The sequence below is a fragment of the Clarias gariepinus genome, chromosome 23 (assembly GCF_024256425.1).
Source record: "Clarias gariepinus isolate MV-2021 ecotype Netherlands chromosome 23, CGAR_prim_01v2, whole genome shotgun sequence".
NCBI classification, from domain to species: domain Eukaryota; kingdom Metazoa; phylum Chordata; class Actinopteri; order Siluriformes; family Clariidae; genus Clarias; species Clarias gariepinus.
This window is the reverse complement of record NC_071122.1, coordinates 13,133,070-13,160,263: the sequence shown is the minus strand read 5'-3', so window position 1 is coordinate 13,160,263 and position 27,194 is coordinate 13,133,070. Positions and strand designations below refer to the sequence as shown.

The following is a 27,194-nucleotide window of genomic DNA, read 5'->3' as shown; positions in this document are numbered from 1 at the left end:
ACCACGTGACGCTGCTCGCTCTGCAACCCTGGGGGCAGCATAACACAGATGATAGCGCTATCCATGAGCTTATAGACACCCAGGATTGCTATGCCTTTTATCCCACCATGCTAAAAGAGAGCTCGGCCAATCAGCTCTTTGTAGGCCCCCGGCGAGAGGCTACAGCAACACCTGGGAATCAAACAAGTGATCTTCTGCTAATACGGCGAGCACTTTACCACTGCGCCACTTCTGTTAATTATTTTAAGGTCACTCAGCTAAATGAGTCTATTTTACTTTTGTCCCTGTTGTCTATGATATATTTGGTGCAATTAATGGATGATGTGCCGTTCTGTTTTGAACTGACACTTGAGCTGGGGGAAAGAACAATTACAATCTAAAATAAGCTCTACAATAAGCTCTACAATTTGTGTTTTTTTTTTTCGTGGTGATCTGTTATTATTCTTTTTTTTTATAAATTATTCTTTTTCAAAGGAAGAAGCATTGGTCTTGATAAAAGATATGCTTGTGGCCTCTTAACAATCCTAGTTAACTGTGATATAATCTGTTTGCACTCTGGCATGAGGAAAAAGTACCTGATTCATATAGGGGCACTTATTTTACTATATAACATAACCAAAAACAACTATCTTAACCCTTAAACAACCTAATCATTATATTATTTATACAGACTATATCATTTAGTGTGGATCCATATCCAGAATCCTGCCTGTACTTGGAATCATCACCAGAGGGCACACTTACACTTATTAATTAATAAGTACAATAGTACCAATTTTGGTGGAGTACTGAGCATGGGGTGATGTGAAGGTGAAGAAGTGATGTGAAGAAGGGCACCTTGGACAGGATGGCACAGACAGACCCATCATTTTGGTGCTTCTTTCTTGGATGGCAGCCTTTCAGTTCATGGTGATGTAAAAATCATTTGACTATAGACAGTCACATCGGTGTTCCACCAGCTTCCAGTTTATAGCAGGCCTGTGCCTCAGTAGCTCCTGGGTTGTTTTTGGTCATCCAATCCAGGTTCCTTTAAGTTGAGTTGTTTGTGTCTTCTTCCCTACCTTGACAAAGTGGCAACTCCTTCCAATAACTTGTATTTTAGTATAATAATTTAAACTTGAATCTTGGCATCTGCAATTGTGTACAAATGGCTCGAAGAGACATTCCAGACATATACTGTATAAAGCTGCCATCCTCATTTTCAGATTGGCACTGACCTTATATCCTCATCCTCCGTTTCAGAGATTACATACAGTGGTATGAAATGCAATTATATAGCAGTAAGATGAGTCCAGGACAATAAGTATATGGAACGGAACATTCATAAATATCCAGGACCATATATACACAGAACATTGGCTGTAAACTGTAAAATGTTGGTAGGATAATAGTGAAAAAAATGTAACTTTAATTATCTATTATTATCGAATTCAGTTTTCTCAAACAAAGTATGCAGTGGTATTGAGCCACACTGGTGTTTGCCTAGCCTAAGTGAGCATCATTCTGTGCTGGCTCACCTCCACTTTGTATGCTGATTCCTCATTGTTGCTAATGAGGTCTACAACTTTAGCGTGATCAGCAAATTTGATGATGTGATTTAAACAGTACGTTGCAGCACAGTCAAAAGCAGCAAAGGTAAACAGCAGGCAACAGCAATATGCTTTGCCAAGCCTTTACTGCAGCTGGTTTCAGTTGCTGCTTGTTTGTAGGTCTAATTTAGGTTTATCTTCCTTTGTTTAGATTTGTAAGTTAAAATCATGTGCAGTTGGATTCAGGTCATATGACTTACTCAGCCCTTGTTTCCTGAATTTTGCAGCATTTGACTGAATCTGTATAGACTGTAGAACTCTACGCGCTTCAGAATTCATTCTGGTACTTTTATTTACAGTCACATCATTGATAAACACCAGTGACCCAATTCCTTTGGCCACCAAATTTGATTATGCTATGGTTTGCTTTGGATCATGAACCCTTTCTCCCTCCATTTTCTTCTCTTACAATCATTTTGGTATCTATCTATCGATCTATCTATCTATAAAATTAAAGGCTGACCTCTTTCACTTGTATCAATACCTCTGTATAAGCTCCAGACCTCTTACCTCACAAACACCAATATATTTAAGCTTGTAAAAATGAAACAGCTTTGTAAAAAAATGACTGTAATTCCTACAGTTAATGCAACGTTTTCATTAACATTTAATTTTGAATTGAAAATTAAATCTAAAAGTTTACACTTCAATCACATCTTGATTGTGTATTTTCAAACCAATTGTGGTGGTGTATAGAAACAAAAATATTTCTAAAATTGTGTACTTGTTTAAATATATATTGTCCTGAACCTATGCTACTGTAGCGCAAACCTACAACATTATGTGATAAAAATACAAAAAAACTATAACGTTTCCCAGCATGTAATTAACAGCTAACTTCAGAAGTGTGCCCTAAAAGTTATTTGTATATGCAAATATTTTACCAATACTTTTAAGTCAAAAAGTTGCAATGCAAATAAGATTTGTACACGATTACACAAGCATGGCATTATCAGCCATCAGCTGTGTTGTGCATCAAAACTAGTGTGTGCATGCAAATATTCATGGTTAAACCATTGAAACCCAAGTGGCACAGATCTATGTCAGCAACACAGCATGGGTCAATGTGGGGTAAAAAAAAAAAAAAAAAAAAATATATATATATATATATATATATATATATATATATTAATGAGAAGGCTTCAGACATTAAACTGTGCATTTAGGTATTCGGATATGTCAGGTAGAACGATAGTTATCTTTACTTTTATAAAAAGTAAATTGATCCAGTATAGAAATATGGGAACTCCCAAAATGGGTCATAAAAACCCAAAAACAACACTGAAAACAACCAGAAAAATGTGTGATTATGTGTATCTGTGCTATTTTTTTGCCTGTGTGGCTCATAATTTTTTTCCTCAGTTTTGTTTATTTAGTTCAGGGGTCAGCACCCTGCGACTCTGAAGCCGCATATGGCTCTTTTATCCCTATGCTTTTCCTTTAATTATTTAATTTAATTGTATTTAATTTATTTCATTAGTTTTTAAATGTAATTGTAATTTATAAGATTAGAGTAATCTTCCAACATTAAAATAAAACATGTTTTTTTTTTTATTAAGCTTTTATTCAAGTTGACCGCTGACTGCACGCTCCAGTGCACACGATAAAAGGATAAAGGCACACATAAGCAGATGGCATTCTTTGGTTTGCTGCAGGTGTATAATTTAAGTTCGCTTTTTTGTTTTTTATGAATTCAAGGAGGAAATAAACATTTAGTATTTTATTTGAAAAAAAGCTTCAACCCGGGGTCCTTTTTTTTCAAAATGTTTTTGTTGCAGGCAAAAATAAAATTTTGCTTTCTCTGTAGCAGTTCATTGATTTTCATAAATGCAACACACAGTTGCATAAAGGTAAAAAATTATATATGCAGTGTTATCGTCATTTTAGATGTCAAAAAGGTTTTGTGATTCACGGCTCCAAATGGCTCTTTGAGTGTTTAAGTTCGCTGACCCCTGGTATAGTTGGTTAAAATTAAATACAATTCAGTTTATTATATCGCCTAGGTTGTGCTGAAAAAGAGGATATGTCACTCTATACTGCACGAGCATGATCCCTATACTCACTCACTCACATCGTCACGGGGGACTGGAGCCTATCCCAGGAGACTTAGGGCACAAGGCCTGGACAAGTTTGCTTTACATCGCAGGGCATATACACATGCTCGTTCAAACATTACAACCAATTTGGGAAAGCCAGTTAGCTTAATCTGCGTTTTGGACTGTGGGAGGAAACCGGAGTACCAGGAGAAAACCAGCCAACATGCAAGCGCTGTGCACACAGACCCCGATACAGGAACCGGACCCGGACCCTGGAGGTGGAAAAACAACAGCGTTAACCACTAAGCCACCATGCTGCCTGAGGCCTACATACAGTATATCTTTATTTAAAAAACAGCAAAACAAAAAAATGGCTAAAAATGGTTAAAATGTCGTGAAAATGTTATCGTGCAATGTCTTAGTTTCGACACATGCACAGAACAGATTGGTAGCACATTTAGTAAAGATGTTTCATCTTTAATCCGGTCAGGGGTCAAGTGGTTTAATTTTTTTGTACTTAATAATATCTGGCAACCTGAATGATGATATTTTTACCAATCTGGCTACCCTGGGGTTTTTGCGTGCCGTGCGCAAACGGCGCGTGGCGCAGCAGCGCAGAGAGAGAGAGAGGGAGAGGGAGGAGACCTGAAAAACAGAAACCAAGCAACGGAGCGCTTAACCGAGGTGAGTGCGTGTTTTCCAAAATATGTCTGCAGGAAAACAAGATATATTACTATTAATGTTGAGTGCGAAACCGTCTCGGTGTTTGGGAGGACTGGTTTTATTTTTAGAAACAGCCCAAATTGGATAAAACTCCGACGCGAATCTGTTGTGGTGTTGAAGGTAAACGAGTTGCCATGTTGTTTTTTTTCGATTGGCCTACTGCGCCATGCGCGCGCGGGAAAACTCGCTGCGCGTGTAGTCAGGCGTTAGTGTGAGGATTTCCGTGTGGGGAAACGTGTGATTGTTTTAAGTGTGACACTGAGCTAAATGTCCGGGGGGGGAGGTAAGGACTAGCTTTAGAACGTCGTCGTGGGACTCCCTGTGTGTGTGTGTGTGTGTGTGTGCGAGAGAGAGAGTGTATGAGTGTGTGTGTGGCGCAGCTCCATTGAGTCGTCAAAGGACGAAATTAACCCCCAAACAACTCAACCATCAAAGTTAATTTTTGTATCAGTGTGTGATGTTTTTTAATTTGTTTTATGAACATGTATCTAAGTGGTGACCTAAACAAACTGGCATGTTGGGGCTCTAGCACCATAGTGTGTGTGTGTGTGTGTGTGTATGTATATGTGCTAGCCCCCGAGTTGAGCTAGGCATGCTGGTCAGTGACTTCCACACAGACACACACTTACCAAATGTAGAGTCTATATGTAGACATGTCATTTCTTAGAGTAGAGAAGTGTGTTGCTGCTGTAAGTTGATCAGTGTGTGTTTTATGGCTGCTCTGAAACAGAAAACTTTCTCCCTCTAGCGAGTCAGGAGCTCAGAGACATTTGCATGTTAGCTTTGGCAGGTTGAGAAGTGACTTTATAGTTTTTTAGCAGTACTGAAGTAACTAATTTATATGTTTAAAATAAAACGTTTTTATATTTCAGTTATTAGTCAATTACACTGGCTCTGTCGATTCAGCAATGTCTTTAGTTTGTCAAAATGAATTAACTGAAAGCACTACTAATCAGGCCTGTCTGTCTGTTGTGTTTATTTTCCAGCTTGTAGGACGTCCTTATTTTTAGAACAGCATTTGTCTTTTTCTTCACCAGCTTTAGTTTGAGACGAAGATGAGCAGCAATGAGTGCTTTGGCTGCGGCCGGACCGGCCACTGGATCAAGAACTGCCCGAACGCTGGCCGCGGCCGTGGTAAAGGTCGTGGAAGGGGGAAAGGTGAGAGCTTGCCGGGGTTGCAGCTGTGAAGTCTTGTGTTGATTTTTAGAAACCATTCAAACACCACCTTGTCCTGTCTCTCATGCAGATCTGTTTTGTTATCGCTGTGGGGAGCCAGGCCATGTTGCAAGAGACTGTGAAAGAACTGAAGATGGTATGTGTATGTCTGTGCTGCATATAACATGATTCTGCATTTACACTGGGACAGTGGAGCTTACACAGTTAAAGAGGAAAATCTTAGCATTTTAATTTAGCTTTTTACAGTTCAGTTTCCCTAAATCTGGACCAAGTTTGGATTATTTAACACTAATTAGTGTTCAGAATGAAAAATGACACTGCAATGACTAATGACATCACAGTGGTTAAAGTGATTATACTGCTCCAAGAATAGAATTGTTTTATCATGCTTTACTTTTAAGTGACCATGGCAGAATTTTTTTTCCCTCCAAATTATAATATATTATTAAATCAGACTTTGCATAAATAGAGCAAAGTGAATGCAGCCAGTTAAAATATATTAAAGCATTAATGCATGTTAATTAATTAAGAAAATTATTATTAGCCAATAAATATGTCTTAGCTTAATGACCTCATACCAGTGGCCGTGATTAATTACACAATCTTAGTTTGCCTTTGTTTGTTTTTATTTATTTATTGGTTAATTTCGGCCAGGTGGTTTATATGATAAACCATTATACTTGCTTAAATGCACTGCCACATAATGCAAGCGGTGGTTGAAAAATTTGGTCTCATTGCAGCCTTAAGCTTTCTAGCAGTTTCCACATTTTATTGATCCCTTTTTTTCCCCCTCTACCTTGCACCAAATCTTCTGCAGCCTGCTACAACTGCGGAAGGAGTGGCCACATCTCCAGGGACTGCAAGGAGCCCAAGAAGGAGAGAGAGCAGGTCTGCTACAACTGTGGCAAAGCTGGACATGTGGCTCGAGACTGCGACCACGCCAACGAACAGAAGTGCTACTCCTGTGGCGGGTTTGGGCACATACAGAAAGGCTGTGAGAAGGTCAAGTGCTACAGGTAGGTGTTAAAGTTAATTGTGCTTAATTGTTCTGAGAAAAAAACTTTTTAATATCCTACATTGGACATTGTCATTTTGCTTGTCTTAACGTTAAGTGTTTTTTTTTCTTTCTTTTTCTTCTTCTTGGCATCTTGCCCCGCTCATATCTTTTTGTGTGTAGGTGTGGTGAAATTGGCCACGTCGCTGTCCAGTGCAGCAAGGCGAGCGAAGTCAACTGCTACAACTGTGGCAAATCCGGGCACCTGGCAAAGGAATGCACCATCGAGGCCACTGCTTAGTCCTGGTTTCCTGGTCGCCCCTTCTTTTTCTGATTGATGGTTGTATTATTTTCTCTGAATCCTCTTCACTGGCCAAAGGTTGGCAGATAGAGGCTAGTCCCAGGCCAGTGAGCTCTTGACGCGTTAAAAGAAGGAAAGGGGTGGAAAATTGTTTTCCACTTTCTGCATTTGATACAAAAAAGTTTATGTTTAGTTTGGTAGAGGTGTTATGTATAATGCTTTGTTAAAGAACCCCCTTTCCATGCCACTGGTGAACAGGGATGTGAGTGAGTTGAGTGGGAGTACGCAGCTAAGAAATGTTGTCGAGTCAGCCTCTCTGGGCCTCATCGAACAAGGCCTTAGCGAGAGATCAGTAGGGAAAAAAAATCATGGAAATGTGAACTTCCGGGTATGATTTGCCTTTTTTTTTCCGTTTGTCTTTATTTTTTAAACAGTGGTAGTGAGTTGTGCTAAGAGTGATAAACCTGGGAAAGCAGTACAGGACTTATGCAGTCAGATCTGCCCAGGCCCAACCAGCAGCACGCAGCTAAGTGGAGAAAAAGGTTATTAAATGCATCATTGACAAGCAAGTTTACAGCACATTCAAATCATGAAAGAACATGAGGTAATTGAGGAGAACAATATCTTTGTAAGGTGCAAGTTTGGTTGAGGGGAGCAGCTACGAAATCAAAATGTTAAGTGTGGAATCCCACAGTTGCAGGTCATTTTACCCAAGATGGGGAAAAAAAACTTCAGTGAAATAGTAGTGGGAGGGGAAACAATATGATTTGGAGTGTGGAGAAAGGTGAATGTTTTCACAGAAATCAAATGTTATTTTTGTACAATATCACTTAGACTACTGTAAAAGTAAAAAAAAAACAAAAAAACTTATCATTCGCTTGTACTCAGTTTTTAAGTCGGAAGGTAAAAGCAACTGAAGTCCTAGAACATAGAAATGAAATTTTAACTATCAATAAAGCTGGAGGAGGAAGGGGAGTGAGACTGAAGTGTTTTTTTTTTTTTTGTTTTTTTCCCTGAGTGGACTTTCCAATTTACTTTAATACTTGATGGTCAAGGTGACACACAACAGTGGGCTACCAAGAAGATGGGTGGTTTGGGTAGTTTTGTGGGGTCGTCAGATTGTAGAAAATTAATAATATCTTATTTGTCTTAATTAAGATTAAAGCTTAGACACTTTTTTTTTGTAAAACTGTCACCTCACAAAATGTAGTATTGGTTAATTATGGGTTTCAGAACACTTTTTTGTGTCTTAAACTATGTATGATGGATAGTATGCTAGTGACATCAAGTTTACACAGATCAGCAATAATTACTGGAGGAATATATACGATACCAAATAACCAGTTAGGTCTCAAAGTTGATATTAAGTTGATACAGCAATTTGAAATGGTCCTAATTGTGAGAGCTAGAAAACTCAGAGATTCTCAAAAAAGACAAGTCTTGAAGTGTGTTCCCAATATGCAGGAGATAATAGCTACCAAAAGTGGTCTGTAGACAGACATGCAGAGCAGGCACCATAGTCATGGGTGCTCAAAACACACTGATGATAGCTAGTTTGTTTGGTTAAACTCCACAGAAGTGCTATCTGTAGCACGAATTGCTGAAAAAAAAAATCATGCCCATTATAACAGAAAGGATGTTGCCGCATATGGATCTGTGTAGCTACAGACCAGTCAAGAATTCTCATACTGCCCCCTGCCTACTGCTCAAAGCATTTAAAATTAGCACATGAGCATCAGAACTAGATCATCGAGCAATTAAAGAAGATGGTCTGATGAATTATGTTTTCTTTTAAATCCTAATGACTGACCTGGGAAAATACCAGGCACCAGAATGTACTATGGGAAGAAAGCAAGCTGGCAGAGGCAGTGTGATGCTCTGGCATCAGACTGCCTCTGCCACCCACCTAAACGTTGCATCTGACTATGTACACACCATCATAGCAAAGGAATCATCTATTGGCTGTAGCTGCTTTCAGTCGGATTACACACCCTACCACACTGCAAAAATAGTTCAGGAATGGTTTGAGGAACATGACAAGTGTTAAAGGTGTTGACTCGACCTCCAAATTCCAAACCAGTGCAATCCAAGGAGGCCACACCTTGCAACTTGGAGGACTTAAAGAATATGCTGCTAACATCTTGATGCCAGATACCACAGCACACCTTCAGAAGTTTTGTGGAGTCTGTGCCTCAAAAGACTTCAGAGCTGTTTTGGCATCATGCAGGGGTTGTACACAATATTATGCAGGTTGTTTAAATGTTATGCCTCATTAAAAACCAAGACAAACAGGAATTTATGCAGGTTTGTGACCATAAGAAATGTATAAACTGAACTAGGTATATGCAGGGTACTTATTTATGAAAAAGTCTACAAGAGGGAGGTAAGTATGGAATTTGGGGATTTAAAAAAATAATACTTGCCTGGAAAAAATAGTTGGGCTTGTCACTAAAGTCAATTCACTTGTCTTAAAACAGCTAATGACTGCACTCATCCAGCCTCACTTTAGTTATTAGTAATACTGTAAAAGAGGGCATTGAACACCACATTATCCACATAAACCTAACTGACTATTCATCACATCCTGGATAATTACATTTCATTGACTGATAGATCAGTTATTTTTATGTGTTCCGCTACTCCCCAGGGTAGCAAATGAAGCTCTACTAAGTGCCTCCTGATTGGCTCTTGACTGCTTGGCCCGTCTTCCCTTCATGAGCAAACTTGATTGTGTGCTAAATTTGAACCTGAGGGTCCTTTGAAAGTTGGGATCAATTTCAGTGGCAGGCCTTCATGATGACTTGCTCATATAAATAGGCAACCTATAAAAAGCCTCTAGCTGCTTCTGGGCTTTGTGCAATGCTATGAGAATTGATTTGAAAAAAGCAAATGTCAAATGTACATGTCACTGCATTGGCAGAATGTGTTTTCTCCATTAAAAATGAGGTGTGCGTGCACAAAAAGTGATATTTTAAGGATATTTAAAGTTTGATGTTGAATTAAAGGGAACTGCTTTTCTTTTTCTTCTGTTGTTTTATAAAACAGTTAATATATATAAAGGTGTAAAATAACATGCAGGCATCAAATCCAAAATACAAGTAGTAATTTTCTTAAGTCTTTTTCAGCAGCTTTTTAAAACTGGTTTAGGCAGTGACTGACTCATAATGAGGTCAAATGTCACATCCATAACATTGGAATTGACCAAATGTCTTAATATATGAAATAAATAGAAAATATCAGTACTTCTTTATCCTTCAACTTCTACAATACTTATCCTGTATAAATTTGCAGAAGCCTGGAGTCTGTCCCAGGAGACAATAGGCACAAAGCAGGGTACACCACACAACGGGGAACTTGGGAACACCAAAAAAAATCCCACCTAGCACAGGGAGAATATGCAAATTACCCGCGCACAGACCAGAGGCACTTATATGTGTCACTTTTATTTGGACATTTATATATTATATATGAACAGCACCAACCATGCAAGTGAAATGATCATGGGTTAGATAACATCTAAACACACATTCTCATGTTCAGTGACATTTTTTATGCTGGATAAAATATTCTATATTTTTCTTAATGAAAATAGTAATAGGGATATTTACTGAAGAAAATGATCCTGGGATGTTCACAGCAACACTACTTATTCACACTATGATTATGCACATGAAAAAAAAGTGGTCTAATATGTGTTTCCCCAGCTATCTCGTATTATCTCATCATAATTGTTTTTGCACTAAACTGTGGTGGGGAAAGGACATCTCACACAGGGTAAGTGAATATTGATTAAGTCATTTAAAAGATGCAATATGATTATGCATTAACAAAATATTTTGCATATAAGCATAGGGGAGTCTTCCCATGTAACAGTTGGTGCTTGGGATATTTGAGGAAGTGCTATTTTCAAGCTATTCATTTCATCAGTGAATAATTTAATATGTAGTATGAAACATACCATATACAATGTATGCAATGTTAATGTTTATGTAAGTCTCAAATAAAAAAAATCTAACTGAAATTTACAAGCTTAAGTAAAGAAGCACTACAAAAGGGTTTAATTAATCATGTAAGTAAGTGGTATATTATCAAACTCAATAAAAGCCAAAATATACATCTTGTTCTATGTCTGTTATAGATTTTTTTGGTATAACAGCTAAAATGGTATACCGATGGCGTGAATTTGAAACAGTCATAGGTGAGGATTGACACATAGCTCAGTGTAACCTGAGTCTGATGGCCTGGTGTTCATTTTTTCAACGCCAAGGTCACTTGCTTGGCCAAACGTTGAATGAGATGAGTGGTGCTGAAGAGCCATTAGGTTCATGATACTCATTGCTCCATTTAAAGGTAAGTCAATGTCCATGTTGTCTTTTGCATTTAATTGTCAAATAATACATAAAAAATTTAATAAATGCATCTGGTAGGTATTACCAGATGGTATTGAGTTTAAAATAGTGTATAATGTCTTCAGGTTTTTATTGACCTTACTGCAGGCTTGTGTTATGTGACGACTGGAAGATGCTATGACAATGACATCTAGATCCCTAGAACAAAACTGTTACTTTCTAGATGAAGAAAGTCTGCAAGATCAGAAACCATGTCAAAACAACACCTTAGAATTCCGTCAGGACTTGGAGGATATGTTCAGTATTAGTTCAGGAAGTCCATGTCCGATCAAGGATGCTCAAACTAACAGCAAAACCAAGGACAATCAGCTGTCTGAAGTGCTTTCAGGCCAGCCTTTGGACAACCCAGGAATTTTGGCACATCTACACCATTCTTCACCTCTGGAGTCAATCAGAGAACTAGTAGAAATGGAAGAGATAAGTGAAAGTCGAAGTCCTGGTGATGGAGAAGTCCGAATTAAAGACGCATGCAAAGAGACATGCCTCTCCACGGCTATAAGATATGTAGCGTTGCCATCAGAAGAATGTACTGATGCGTTAGAAAGGACTCCTTTAGGACAAGATTCTAACACCCATTTTGATTCGGTGGATGCGGGCAGCTCCACAGATGATGTCCCAGTTGGATCATGCCCTCAAGGAGATACCTCATATATTGCATTGATTCCTGGACATCTGGAGTGGGGTTCTTCTGCCATGTATGATATACAGAACGAGTTGGCAGGATACGAGGATACTAATTCTAATGTTTTAGAGGTCCAACTGGACAATCAGTCCACCATCACACCACTACAAGACCTTCAAGAGGAATCAAATCTCCCCCAAACTCGTGTGAAGGTTAATACAATCAGCAATGGGTCTGGAGATATTAATCCCAACCTGGAATGGGTTGACAGTTATGTCTGTAAAAAGGAAGGTAGTGTGGCTAACCAGACCCTAATCGAGGTTCTTACAGCATGTGAAGCCAGAGTCGAGCAGCTTGAAGAGCTCAAATCATCATCGATTGAGATGTCTGCTCAGGTATAATATTATTATACATAGTCAAAAATCTAACATCAAGCATATTTAAGCATGCAAAGTAATGTTTTAGCCACAACTTACCTTTAGAAAAAGTGTAAAAAAAGACCAAACAATAATAAAGAAGCCATCTCTGTAGAATGCATCTTTCATTTATTATTAAATTATTATATGAATGTACATTTGTCAAGCACTTAAGACTTAAACTTAAGATTTAACTTTAAAAAATTTAAAGTTAAAAATAAAAAATGACACATCCATAATAACAAATAATAAGAGATTTTATGTATGCAAATATATTTGGGTGCATAAAGGCACTACAGTGGCATCACTACTGCAACTGTTTTAGACATTGAGACATACCCTACCATGTCGGTGTCACTGAGAATGAAATTCTGCATGAGATGAAATTATCAAGCTATGAAATTAATATAAGTGAACAGCACTGTGCATTTACAGCATGGAAACCAGTTCTCTAAAATAGCTTTTAAAGTTTCCCAAAGTATGATATACATAAGAGCAGTAAACAGCAAAAACTGTTATAATAATAGGATATAATAGCCCTTTCTCTTACCTCCCATTAATTAGTTTTTCTTGTTTTATACTATTATTTCTAAAAATAGATAGAATAAAAAAAAATTAGGAAGAAATTTAAAGATTTTTATTAATAAAAGTTATCTAAAAACATTAGATAGACTTTCCTGTTTTTAAGATATTTTTACATTCTAAGATATATTTTTTTTACATTGTGTTTAAAACATATATAGTGATATGGCATTATGATGAATCTTGCTATATATATTTCTTTTTATAATATACAATATTTCTGATTTCTGGCAGATATTTTACAATATAGATGGTCGTCATATAGGTGGTTATATAGCTGTTTTGGATAGCTTCCATATTTACCCATTTTTATCAATCTTTAAAATGTTAGACTGTAAACAAGAAACTGAGAAAAACATATATTTCACTTATACTTTTAAAATATATTTTAATGTGATCTTTCCATCTGTTAGTTGCAATCTACCAGGCTTCTAGCTGCCAGGCTGCATCAGAAAGTGCTTAACCTGGAACATGAATGTCATCTTAAAGACAAAAAGCTTCACGATCTGACGGTCAACCTCGAGAAGACAAGCGAAACTCTACAAACAAGGAATTCAGAAATGGCCGTAGTTACAGAGGAGCTCCACCGACTTCACTTTGAACTGGAAGCGCAGAAGAAAATGGCTGCAGCTGGCAGGACAGTCAGTGCCAATGGGCAGCTCGCTCCAAATGCTCACCAATGCAATGGCAGCTCCAAAGTGTGTACACTGCTTTAAAAACACAAAAATATAAATCCTTAATATATACAGTACATTTGTAGTACAGTACATGTTATTAGGAACTGTATACAGTATATGCTGTTCTTGCAGTTATCCAATCAACTAATCAGGTGGCAGCAGGGCAGTGCAGAAAATATTTCTAATACTATACAGGTCAAAAGCTTCAGTTGCAAACTAAAATGGAAAATCTCACTGATCTCAGTGACTTTTACCAGGGCATGGCTGTTTGCCTCCTGATTAGCTGGTTTTAATATGTCAGAAATTGCAATTATTTTCAAATCCATCATGTAGAGCGTGAAAAGGAAAAGATAGACAATGGTGGCAACATAATTCTATAATTAGATTAGATCATATATTATTTTCCTTTATGAACAGGAAAGTTTGTATTTATTTTTATTTCCTTACACTTTTGCTTGTTATACTGAATGTACAAGTACTTGGTTTTGTTCTGCGGTTGCATTTTATTTTTAAATAATACCTGAAAGTATTTTTCTTTGTCTTTAACATGCCTACACGTCACGTGACATACATTGATGCTTTTACACAAAGATAAACTGAAACTCTGCCAGAAACCATTGCTTTTCGCCTGTACAGAAACTGATGGTGCAGTCCTTCATTAAAATTAAAAGCTTGAACATTAGTAGCCTTTAGGGGGTCAATGTCTTGTCTGCCCTCCCGGAGCGTGAAGGCCCATTCTCAACACCTGCAAGAGGACCTTTCCCTTGTCAACACTTTTTCTTTTTTAGAAAGCCCTTTGTTCAGTCCCTGCATCGCATACATGAATTATTTATTCTGGTTCAATTACGTTGCACGAATACTCTTAAGCTCTTATAGAATTATCAATCCCGGCATGGCAGGAATTATGAATGACAAATGCATTTGAATACTAATCTGTAAATAAATACATTATGGGGTTTGAATTATTTTAGGGTTTATTTTTGCCCCATTTTAATCCAAAGATACAACAAACAATTCTATTAAAATATTGTTAAAAATTTGTTTCCATCAATATATATATATATATATATATATATATATATATATTTTTTTTTTTTTTTTAACACTACAATAATACTTATTTTACATGGTTCTGCCATGGTACATGTACTATAGTATGATACTATGGAACATGTACCATCAAAAATATGTCATACATGTTTATGCAATATAATGGTAATATTTATATAGAATAGTATCCTTGTGTGCATGTAACGTGAAATAAATACCATAGTACATTAAAATTACATAAAACATTCAGCAGCTATCTACTATGGCCCTTTGCTATACCAGTGGTACCTACTAACATTTTTAATATGGTACAGTATGTACAAACATACCATATTAGATACCTGCTGATTTGTAGCCACTGTGTGGTTACTCATCAGACTATTACAGTGGTACCCAATGGAGTGCCATAGTATACTCCGATGGTATTCTATAAAGTCATATGTTGCCTACTTTGGTAATGTTTAAAGTACCACTGTAATTCTATGCTATATTATGGATGGAACTATAGTTTACCATAGTATACTCTCATACATAGGAGATAGGGGATAGGGTCTATCCATGTGCCATACGACAGATGCAACGGATACTCCCTACTCTGGAGATATATCCGTCTATATATAACCCTGTAAGTAACTGCCACAGAAACTCCCAATTGTATCTGAGCACTTGGGGGGTGAAGGACCTTGTTCAAACGTCCACCTTTTTTATTGCATATTTTATTCCATATTTGTCACACTTAAGTTAATAACATTTTTTTATATTACACAAAGATAACCCAAAAAAATGTGACATATGAAATGCAGTGTTTAAATAATGATTTCATTTATTAAGTAAAAAAAGCTGTCCAAACCTACCTGGCCCTATGTGAAAAAGTAATTGCCCCTTAAACCTAATTGTGCGTGTGTGACTTGTTGTGTCACCCTTGGTAAGCAATAGCAGTACCAACTGCAAGGACTTGCAATAATGGTAATGAGGCTTTTACATTGCTGTGGAGAAATTTTGGCCCTAGGCCCAGGGTGGGGTACATCCTGTGATGTCAAGCCATCACAATGCACCCCCACACACACACACACACTATGGGCAATTTGGGAACAGCAATTAACCTAATCTGCAAGAAACCGGAGGACCCGGAGGAAACCCACCAAGCACAAGGAAAACAAGCAAACTCGACACGTACAGAGCCAAGGCGGGAATCAAACCTTCGACCCAGAAGTTTCAGGGATCACTACCAACCATTAAACCACGGTGCCAACCTTTTTGGTGCTGGGTTTGTCTACATCCCGTCTGGCACTTCGGGCGACGGATATATATCTGTTGTTTCTGTGGCAATTATTTGTTGCCAGCTCTATGCCTGAATGTATCTGAGCACTTAGAGGCGAAGGACCTTGCTCAAGGGTGAAACATTGGCAACCTTGCGGTGTTGGGGCTTGAACTGGGGATCTCCAGGTTAGCGGTCCAACACCTGAACCACTGAGCTAATAATTTAAAATGTATTGTCTATCAAATGTAATGTCTTGAATGCAGTAGGGCATACACTATAAGTGGAGAGATACAGAGAAGATTAGCATGGCCTAATGTTTAAAAATTGGAAAAAGTGTAGCCGTATAATGTAATGTCAGCCTTGTGCCACAAGATGGCGATGGAATATTTAAAAAACGTGAAAGCAAAAGAAATTATAACAGCCGAAAGACAAGAAAAACTATATATTTGTTAAAACTCTGTATAATAGGAATTTCCCACAGCAACGTGTCTCTTTAAACGTACAAATTTTAACGAAAAACCAAAAATAAACGAGTAAATTCAAGAAGCCTTGTCTTGTTTTGGTCGTGCGTCATATTCCTGCGCCAGTGGAAGTGGTGGGTCGTGCGTCATAATTGTGTGCCGTCACGCTCGTAAGGTGTCTGCCTTGAAAACCAGCCATGGTAAGCATTCTTTTATATACAACTAATAAATGGGTGAAAGTTGAATAATTAAATAGTGGCTGTATTTTCTCGGATAATGAGTGGTTTTAAGATTCTGTGCTCGTAATTCTTTAGAATTTTTACATTTTTAAACTTATTTCTCTTGCTTGGTGAATTAGCTAGTTAGCTTAACATGATGCGATGCTATAAGCTTACTACTGCAGGAGTGTTAATCATAACAATGTGTTTTTTAAAACAGGCTCGAAACGCAGAAAAGGCCATGTAAGTATTGACTTAAGAACTACATAAAATATATCATATTCTGAGTGCCATTTCAGTGTAGATATATTACAAAAGAACCTGTTTATTACTAGTTTAACCGTTGTTTCTTCTCTGTAGGACGGCCTTGGCCAGGTTTCGACAAGCCCAACTAGAAGAAGGGAAAGTGAAGGTAAGATCATTAGTTATCTTTGTGCTGTGATGTATAAACATGTAATCCTTATTCTGTGGTGATTTGTAACCTTAGTATTATCAGATGTCATCCAGAAGAAAATGTTTTACCTTTTGAGTTTTATTAATTCCTCTTGACATTTCTTTCTTATTTCCTTTCACCTCTGACTTGCCTATTAGTGACAATTTTGTAAAGCTGCTTTTGCGATCATTTAAATCATAAAGTTACTTCGGTTAACTCTTATAACCGTATACTCCTATTGGCTCCTTTAAATCTTTGTTTGCCTTCTTTGTGTCATTCTTGCAGGAGAGACGACCGTATCTTGCCTCAGAATGCAATGAGTTGCCGAAAGCAGAAAAGTGGAGGCGGCAGGTACGAGACGTTTGTTATTTATGTTTTAAATTACAACTGTTATATGTCTATAAGCAGTGGCCATGTTTATGCATAATGAATTTTTCCAAAACATATTTATTTATTAAGATTGCAGATTCAGAATATCCAGATTATACTTGCATGGTCAACTCATACATTTGCTAAAAGTTTCTAACTATTCTAAATCATGCAATCCAAACAAAATATATGTGCATGCAAAAGGCAGCAACCATTGACAATTTTTTGTTAATGATGTTTAGCAATAGGTTATTCAGATGTTCCTAATGAACACCTGACCAAATAAATATTTTCATATTTTGCGTGATTTTATTTGAAAACATGCCTGTTTAAGCATCAATCTTTGTGTTGCAAGTTTGTGCAGAATGTATGCAAAAATTCAAAGTTCATAAAACATATTTTCACTTCCTCAGTATGTAATTTCATCTTTGTTGTTTGGCATGTAGTCTTGTGATGTGATCACAAGATGATGTGAAAATAAGTAGAGTTATCAGTACATTTCACTAATTAGGCTTTTTTATCATTTTGTGCACACTAATTGTTTCTTTTTCTTTTCTCTTTTTCTAGATCATCAGTGAAATTTCAAAGAAGGTGGCACAAATACAGAATGGTATTTATTTCCTTTTTTTTTTTTTTTTTAAATACAGAAGCCTAAATGTTGGGCAGCATGGTGGTGTAGTGGTTTGCACTGTCGCCTTGCACCTTCAGGGTCGGGTTCGATTTCCTCTGTGTCTCTGTGTGCATGGAGTTTGCATGTTCTCCGTATGCTTGGTGGGTTTCCTCCATGTACTCTGGTTTCCTCCCACATTCCAAAGATATGCAGATTAGGCTAATTGGTGTTCCCTAATTGCCCGAAGTGTATGTGTGTGTGCCACTGCGATGGATTGGCACCCTGTCCAGGTTGTATCCCGCCTCCTGGGATAGGCTCTAGGTCCCCCGCAACCCTGAATACAGGATAAAGCAGTATAGAAGATGAGCGTGAGAGCTCAAATGTCTTATTTTGGATTTAACGAGAGGGCTTTGTGGCTCTGCCCGCGTGCATATCCTGATGCTTGTGTGCTGCCATTACCTGTAAATGGAGTATACAGTCAACTCACTGCCAAGGGCAATACTATGCAGAGGTCCTTACCATGTGACAGAAAAGGAGGCATAGTTCATAGGGTTTCTATTAAATCATACTGATACACTAAAAAGACCACAAATGCTTGTATTGACTAAACGTTTATTTGTAAATTATGCTGAGCATCACAAAAAGAGCAAAGAGGCACAGAAATGATAAGAATTACAAAGAAAAAGAGAAGAAGAAAAAAACAGAAAAGGACCAAAAAAAAAAGTCTTTGTTTTTTTTTCTCTTGGCTGCTCTTGTAAAGGTGTTGCCACCATCATACAAGCTGGTCTGCACTCGCACATAATTTGTAATTTTATAATTACCGTTTCAAAAGTTTTTTGTTAAAATGCAGTATTAAGTTGGGCTCTTTATATGATTTGTAAAGGACTGATGAGTCCAAATGATAGTTTCATAACACTCAAACTGCGAAAAGTTAAGAGACGGTTTAATAAATTATATAAATAAAGTCAGCTATAAATGGCACTTCCAGTCATCAACCATATTTTCTAGACTATATGTCACACCAGAACATTAGTAACTTTCATTTATTTCTTTTTATTGATTTCTTAAGCGAATTGCTTTTTGATTAAGAATTTGAATTGGTAATATATTGGTAATATACCAAATTACTGGTATTTTTGTATTGAATTTTGTATTAAATATTGGTAATTTTGTGCTACCCCCTACAGCAGGCTAGTTGACTTTAAACTTTTACTTCTTTAGTGTGACTGTTATTTTCAATTAAGGCATGAGTGCCAAGAGTGCCATCTAGTGACAAAATGACAGTGAATTCACTCATATGTCATTTCACATTATAAAGCAGACGGCCAGCAAGGTGACAAAAAAAAGTGTGACTTATAGTCTAGGAAATTAGGTAATTAAGTATAAATGTTAAGTGTATTGTATATTCAGAGCCTAAGCATGTCTCACTTGTAATGTGAAATTATGTAATGACGATGTTTTTATGAATCAGCTGGTTTAGGGGAATTCAAGATTCGTGACTTGAATGATGAAATCAACAAGCTTCTCCGTGAGAAGGGCCACTGGGAGGTTCGGATCAAGGAACTGGGAGGCCCTGACTATGCGGTAAATTTTTGAAATCCACCCTGTATAAGCAAATAGACTTTCTAGAATAGTGAAATTCTGACAATTTTTTTTTTACTTAATTGCAAAATAAAATTTTTTGGAAAACCTTTATTTATTCTAAATGACCCCTTGTGGCAGTGCCTACCATTTGTGAAACTGCTCTATAGCTCCTTAGAATGACTTACTAAGAATAATTAGTTATTACTTTAAAATGCTTCCTGTACATTAAAGCTATAACCGTGTATATGTAGAAATTTCTTCGAGTTGGTTCTCACTGATAAATTTTGTCTGTATGTGCACTAGAGAATCGGACCAAAGATGCTGGATCACGAGGGCAAGGAAGTGCCAGGAAACAGAGGTTACAAATATTTTGGCGCTGCAAAGGACCTACCTGGAGTCAGAGAGCTGTTTGAAAAAGAACGTGAGTTAAATTTTTATAACAATAAGGAATATCCTAAACATATCTGTTCGCTTTTGTGAATTTTACCTGATAATGTCATTTATAGCTGTGCCACCACCCAGAAAAACGAGGGGTGAGCTGATGAAAGACATTGATGCTGAGTATTACGGCTACCGGGATGAGGACGATGGTGTGTTAGTGCCCTTGGAACAAGAATATGAGAAACAAGGTATGAGAAGTTATACAAGTGCCCTTTTTCAAATGTAGTCTGCTATCAGGAACTATTTGGTACTGTGATGTAATCTGCAATGTTTGTTCTGGAAGTGAAGAATTTGCTGTGGACTCGGGTTTTCTGATGTTCTCTGTGCACTTAGTAACTGAGAAAAAGCTGTTAGCTTGGATGTTTGAAAAAAACACACAGATCCACACATAGGTTTCAGCAGTAGAGCGTTTAGACACTGCTAAAAATAGAAATCTAATTTTGTCAAAAATCTCGAACTGATATGCATCAGTTTATAGTCATTTTATCTAAAAGATGAAATATGTGGACTGTACTTGAAGTATGGCAAAAATGGACATAATCTTTTTAAATTAATTCACATAGGTTGGTCAAATTGAATGTGTTGGTAGAGTAACTTTGCTTTTGAATCTTGAATCTATACAAAGGTACAGCACAACATACTCTCCAGCAAAAACCATGCATTTGACTCCCAAATTCTCTTTGAAAATCCCTTGTTGATCAATGGTCTCCCATGGCACTGCAGCCTGTTTACAGAGGTGACACTATTGACAAGAACAACATGCACTGATGATGATTGAAGAAATTTAAAGAATAGGAAACCAGCACTGAAGACAAACCATGCAGTGGGAGACCATCAACTGTGACAAAAGGGATTTTCAAACAGGATTCGAGCGTTGGTTTCATCGCTGGAGCAAATGCATTACTTATGATGGAGGCTATGTTGACTAGAGCTTTTGACTAGAGAAAAAGTTTCTCTACTTATGTTACTTACTTTCAATTTGAACTACCTATGTCAGTTAATAAACTTATTTTTGACTTTTGCATTACTTTAAGTACAACCAGAATTATAATTGGACTTTATATTGTTAAATTATTTGATTTTAAAATTCACTGTGTCTGTCAAAAAGTAATTAAACAAAAGGTCTATTTTAATGCATTTAAAGTAGATCATTTTAAATTGGTAGACTCTCAAGTTAGACCTATATATGTAAATTCACAGTGACCCACTCTGTTTCATGATATGCATGAAAATGTGAATGATTGTCTCTATAATAGTTAAATATTATATTTACTGTAAACATTTCAAAAAGGTATTTGATTACAATACTTGATTCTGTGCATCATCTTGGATTACTGCTACAGGATTTGTTCATTTAAGCTTCATCACAATTTTGGTAAATGAACAACAAACCCAGTTTGACTGTCTGGTGTCTCTGAAAAAACCTTCCCACCATGAAGTTCTCATACTTGTACTGCTAAATGGGATTTCACTTCTTTATTGTCCACATGCACATTTTCCCCAGAAAAGAAAACTGTCTTCCCACGGAAAGACACCAGTCAGTCCTTGTAATGATGTCGATATAAAGGGTGTCTTTGTGTGTCCATTAAGAAACTTGTGACTTTCTGGTCATTTTCCCTGCCATGTGTTTGCTATTTGGGATAATTATCTGAATGGCAGACATGCAGCGATTTAGGTTTGGTATGACAAAAGTCTATTGCTACATGCTGCAATACCATGTGACCTTCATAGACAAGCCTAAGTATTTTCATTCAGGACATTGATTGACACGTAACATCCAAATGGCAAACGGATTTTATTTAAGATGTATTAGGCAGAATATTTAAAGCAGAGTATTATGAAATGCAGCTCATTCCTTACAAGACTTCTCAAGTCTCTTGAAGACTGAAACTGTATTTTGTGCCTTCCATCTTGTCCTTAGGTGCAGTGGCTTTGCACTGCTGCTTTGCACTTCCAGGGTTGGGTTTTCTTCCTTCGGTCTTTGTCTGTGAAGTTTCCATGTTTTTCATAGGCTTGGAGATTTTTTTCCACAATCTTAGGTCATACTCGCTGTTTCCAGATTACCTGTAATGTGTGAGTGGGTGTGCTTGTTGTGCTTACAAGTAGTTTGAGTTCTCAGCAAAGTAAATTTCCCTTAGAGCACTGACTGGTCGTAGTTGTGACCAATCACTTGTTGTGATAAGTGTTTGATGAGTGAATTAATAAATCTTGCACCATATAAGCAGGTACAGTGGAACCTTGGAATACGAGCAAAATTTGTTCCGGAAGTAGGCTCGTATTTTAAAACACTCGTAAATCAAAGCTATCAAAATTGCCCCAAAAGAAATAATGGAAATTCAAATTATCCATTCCACAATTTAAAAAATAAATACATATAAATAATCTATAAAAAATATAAAGTAAGAATAAAACAAATTAACCTGCACTTTACCTTTTAAAGAAAAGTAAAAATAAATCCAGACGGGTAAGTGTTTCCGTTTATGCACGCAGGCTGTGTGTGTATGTGTGTTTGTATGTGTGTGAAGCTAAAGTAAGAGGAGAGGAGGAATCGGACCCTCCCTTCTTCTCGTCTTACACAGTTACACTTCCTCCTCTCTTATTTGAGTTTCTCTCATACACACGCACACTCGCGCACACACACACGCAACAGAATAGACTGTTACAGAAACTAACAGAAAGACTGTTTTGAAAAATTGACAAGAAACATCGCTAATAACGCATGCTAACGGAATCAATGCTGTAAAAGTAAAAATAAAAAACAAATGATCCTGCACTTTAACTTTGAAAAGAATCGTGTCAGAGCAGTGTTTCTGTGTAGAGCAGAGCGGGTGTGTGTTTGTGTGTGAAGGCGAGAGGAGGAGGTGTGTGTGTGTTAACAGACATGGTGTCAATTCAAATTTAAATTTTATTTGTCACATACACAGTCATACACAGTACGATATGCAGTGAAATGCTTAGACAACTGCTCGTGACCTTAAAATAAAAGACTATAAATAAGAAAAAAATATGAAAACTAAAATAACAGGTAAATTTAACTAGGAAGAATAAAATATAATAAAAAATATAAAATTAAAGTAAAAATAAAATAACTGTACAACAAAATACACAATATAGAAAATATATGAAGAATTACGTGTATGCACAAACATAATGGCATGCTGACCCAGGGAGAGAAAGAAAGGGGATTTTTAACCTCTCTAATGAGACTTTCTTTAACTTTACAAGTGTGCACATGTGTTATAATAACAAATAAACAAAATAAAATGTTTTACACGTGCACACGTGGTCACAGTGTTATAGTAAACAGTACATGTGCGCACGGATATTGATTATACAAGTGAGAGACGCGCACTAAGACCAAGCAGGGGAGACGATTACCCACAATTCTGCAGCACAAAAGAGAGAAAAATCATTGGCCCTGTTGTGATCATGTGACGCTCAGCGTCAAATTAAGTCAGAGTTTCTTAAAAATCTTTGCTCAGTTTGCAGAACACTTGCAAACCGCATTACTCGCACTCTGTACTGCTCAGAATTAAGGGCATCACCACAGCATGATGCTACCACTACTATGCTTCCCTATAGGTTTAATGTTCTAAATGGGAAGATATGTGATAGGTTTACATTAACGTTGCTCAAGTTTGGTCTTGTCAGACAAGAGAAACTATTTTCATGTTTGCTGAGTATCCGAAATGCGCTTTGGCAATCTCTTAAGGATTTTGTTCTCTTTCCGCTGTTCTATAAAGCTCAGGTGTGTGGAGTGAGGGAAGACAATCTCCCATCTAAGTGATTGATCTTTCCAGCATCTTAAAAGTTACTTTTGGTTTCTTAGTTGTCATTTTAATGTCCCACATTTTTTTGACTTTAGTATTATGGAGTATTTTGTGTAGTCATGGTATATAATCCTAACTTTTAAATCTATATCAGTCCCAAGTTTTCTTAGTGTAAATGTCAAAAAAATGTTCAAGTGTGGTGAATACTCAATAAGAACAGTGTGTTACAAAGATGTATTGTCATTATTTTTCTTTATAGCAATAGCAGAGGCCACTGAGAAGTGGAAAGCAGAAAAAGAAGCTCGTTTAGCTGGGGGTGAAGCGGTGAAAGAGGTGGAAGAAGAAGAAGAGTATATATATGCTGTCAAAGATGATGAGGTAATGATACAAGCAGAATACTACTTCTGATTACTACTTATTACTGACATCATTTATCCAATCAAGTACTTCAAATTACTCATTAATAAATAGGTTATTAGGTGATGTGTTGATTGCTTATGAGTGTTCTATGTTCTGACTAGAATTCTTTTTATATTTGCAGTCTGATGATGAGATGAGGGAACAGGTGGAGGGAGAGGATGGTGCACAGACATTTATTGCTCATGTACCTGTGCCATCACAAAAAGAGGTGAGAAACCTTTGACCTAGAGGATTATTTGTAAAATGTCACTAATAAGTAATTTCATTTGGTTTTGGCATACTGCATCACAATGAATCATGCATTGAATCTGCATAGCTTGTCACAAAGTTCAGGTTGTTTGCATACTCTAATCTGTAATTAAAAAATAAATATCTAAATGTAAGAAAATGTGATCATGTAGTTAACTTTTTATGTGTCACTTCTTCTAATTTGAGCTTAATAAAAAAAAAACTAACCATTTGTGATTAAATTGATTTACCATAGATTGAAGAAGCCTTGGTCAGAAGAAAGAAGATGGAGCTGCTCCAGAAGTACGCCAGTGAGAGCTTAATGGCACAAAGTGAAGAAGCGAAAGCGCTGCTAGGTTTCTAATGTTACCCGTAAGAGTACAGGCTCAGGAGTTCCAACATGAAAGTTTCTGCGTCCAAGGGTTTATTTTGTGGGAGTTGAGGTGATTTAAGTGTAAATGTATATATTGCCATTCAAAAATTTCAACCTATGTCACTAATAAGTAGAATCCAAGAATTCATTTTGATGTGCAAGTGACTATCTACACAAAACCAGCAATTGCAGTGACTCGTATATGCCAAGACGTGTGACATTTCTTTTTATAAGAGGAGTGTTTTTAATGACATGATAATTACCATATTTTACCAACTTTTCCAATTGTTGTAATACACAGTATGGCAAAAGGTCTTTGGACACCTGATGGTCATACCTTTATTTACTATTTGAAGATCATATTCTTGATTTAGTCTTCTTTTCCTGTTATTATTATTTTTGTTTCTGTTAGATGGTTTTCCACAAAATTTCAGAGTATGGCTGGGGGATTTATGATCATTTAGCCAGAAGAGCATTAGTGAGGTCAGACTGGAAGGTCTGTGGTGTAGCCAGCGTTCCAATTCATCCCATCGGCTTTCAGTGGGGTTGAGGTCTTAGGGGCTCTGTGCAGGCCACTGATGATCTTCCACTCAAACCTTGGCAAAGCAAGTCTATATAAAATATATGCTCTTTGTTCACAAGGGCATTGTTCAAGGTTTGAGCCTCTTAGTTTCAGTGAAAGAAAATTGTAATGCTACACTATACAGAGATACCCTGTATGGATGATCAGGTGTTTCCAATTTTTTTGGCAACAGTTTGGTGAAACCCATGTATGGGTTGTGACTTTCAGGTGTCCAGATGAATTTGCTCTATATTGACTTTTGGGGATATATGGTGTTGAATATAAACAACAGCAAACAGTACTTTGTAAATATGTTTTGTATACAATGCTCACAGTTTTGGACCAGTAAAAATTTTCTATAAAAATGTGTTGATATTTTTTTTGTTGTTGTATTTTCTTCAGAGAGGTGTTTTGTTAGTTAAGGTAGAAGGAATACTTTGTGGTGTGTACATGTTGATGCATGCAAGTGCGTCCTACTTTAGTTATCAAGGATTCAAGGATTCTTTATTGTTATACCAGCTCACTTCCATGTTATGGTATGAAATTAGGACCTAGGTTCCGTTTAAGCCACATAGATAACAGAGTAATATAAATATGAGGATGTATATATGCACAAGGTGACACAGAATAACAGGAATTTTTGAAATGCGTAATGGAGCGACATCACACACTGCGCGGCAATTAATGGAAGCTGCGAGAATTGTTTAGTAACCGTGTGATCTCGGTTACTAAACATTACATTAGATAACATTCCCTGGCCCCCTAAATCGCCAGATTTATCAGTTTGTGATTTTTTTTGTGGGGCTACCTCAAGAGTAAAGTGTACACAACTCAACCAAGAACCCTGGATTAGTTAAAACAGAAAAGTTGGGATAAAATTCACAGTATCCCAGCTGAGATGTTGCAGCGGTCAATGAGGAATCTCAACAGCAAATTTCAAGAATGTATTCATACAGGAGGACGCCATCTAAAGGATGTAATTTAAAAAAAAATTATAGATTCCATCAATGTTTCGTAAATGGCAAGTTTTAGGTTTCAATTACTATTAATAAAATTTATTTCTTTTATCACTTCTAGTTTTATTGGATTGTAAAAAGTTCCCGTTTTTTGTGTCACCTTGTATATACATAAATATAAATAAGAGCAGTCAGAGATATATTATGCAAGAATTAAGACGTAAACTATACATAGTGTATTGCACATTTTCAGAAACTATATTGCATACTTTGTACATTGGACTTATAGGGTTATATATGTATTGCACCAAAGGGTTATATATTACACAAAAATATAGAGATATATTGTAATTAAATACTATCCATAGTTAGCAGCTTGTGTTTGTGTTTTATGGGAGAGGACCCACAGAGCACGACCACGAGTTTAGCAGTCTATATGCCTCAGGGCATATTTCGAGATAGCAACTAGCTTGGATTTGAAGTGGCTCAGTTCTTATGACCATCAGCCTAATTTAATTTATTAAGGGGAAAAGCTGTCCAAATCTGCCAGGCCCTATGTTAAAAAGTAATTGGCCCCCTTGTTAAATCATGAATGAACTGTGATCTTTGGAAAGGTTAAATTGGGAAAGTTACATTTACCGTTATTAATGTGTAATACCTAATTTTATGTTTTTTACAATCTTTTTTGCACCAATCAGATGGCATTAAGCAAACTAAGTTTAATTTTCTTCACTTCTTCATATTTCAGGGTCCATTTGAAATTTTAGTTTAACGTTAGTTTGGGTCAGAATTTGTTTAACCTCATTAGTAGTCTTATGCTATTTTGGTTCTCAACAAACTAAAATTCGGGTTTTGGGCATTCTATATGTAAACAAGTACGAATTAAAACGTTAGGTTTTAAAAACAAGTTGCATTTGAGAAACGTTTCTTTTG

At 36.8% G+C, this 27,194-nt stretch overlaps 2 protein-coding genes across 3 annotated transcripts; both read left to right on the top strand.

Annotated features, from left to right (window-relative positions):
- The first annotated feature begins 4,216 nt into the window (after positions 1-4,216).
- cnbpb (CCHC-type zinc finger, nucleic acid binding protein b) lies at positions 4,217-7,794 on the top strand. 2 transcript variants are annotated; one of them, XM_053484562.1, is made up of 5 exons: positions 4,217-4,309; positions 5,335-5,506; positions 5,595-5,660; positions 6,342-6,540; positions 6,702-7,794. In XM_053484562.1, exons 2-5 carry the CDS (start codon positions 5,404-5,406, stop codon positions 6,817-6,819), a joined length of 486 nt encoding a protein of 161 aa, XP_053340537.1. In that variant the 5' UTR covers positions 4,217-4,309; positions 5,335-5,403; the 3' UTR covers positions 6,820-7,794. The 2 variants fall into 2 exon arrangements, with proteins under 2 accessions (XP_053340537.1, XP_053340536.1); XM_053484561.1 differs by lacking the exon at positions 4,217-4,309 and adding an exon at positions 4,448-4,468.
- An 8,633-nt stretch (positions 7,795-16,427) lies between these two features.
- On the top strand, positions 16,428-25,670 carry isy1 (ISY1 splicing factor homolog). The gene is made up of 11 exons (XM_053483661.1): positions 16,428-16,497; positions 16,736-16,758; positions 16,876-16,927; positions 17,234-17,299; positions 17,885-17,927; positions 19,399-19,511; positions 19,815-19,932; positions 20,018-20,140; positions 23,982-24,100; positions 24,264-24,350; positions 24,627-25,670. Exons 1-11 carry the CDS (start codon positions 16,495-16,497, stop codon positions 24,732-24,734), a joined length of 855 nt encoding a protein of 284 aa, XP_053339636.1. The 5' UTR covers positions 16,428-16,494; the 3' UTR covers positions 24,735-25,670.
- The last annotated feature ends 1,524 nt before the right edge of the window (positions 25,671-27,194 follow it).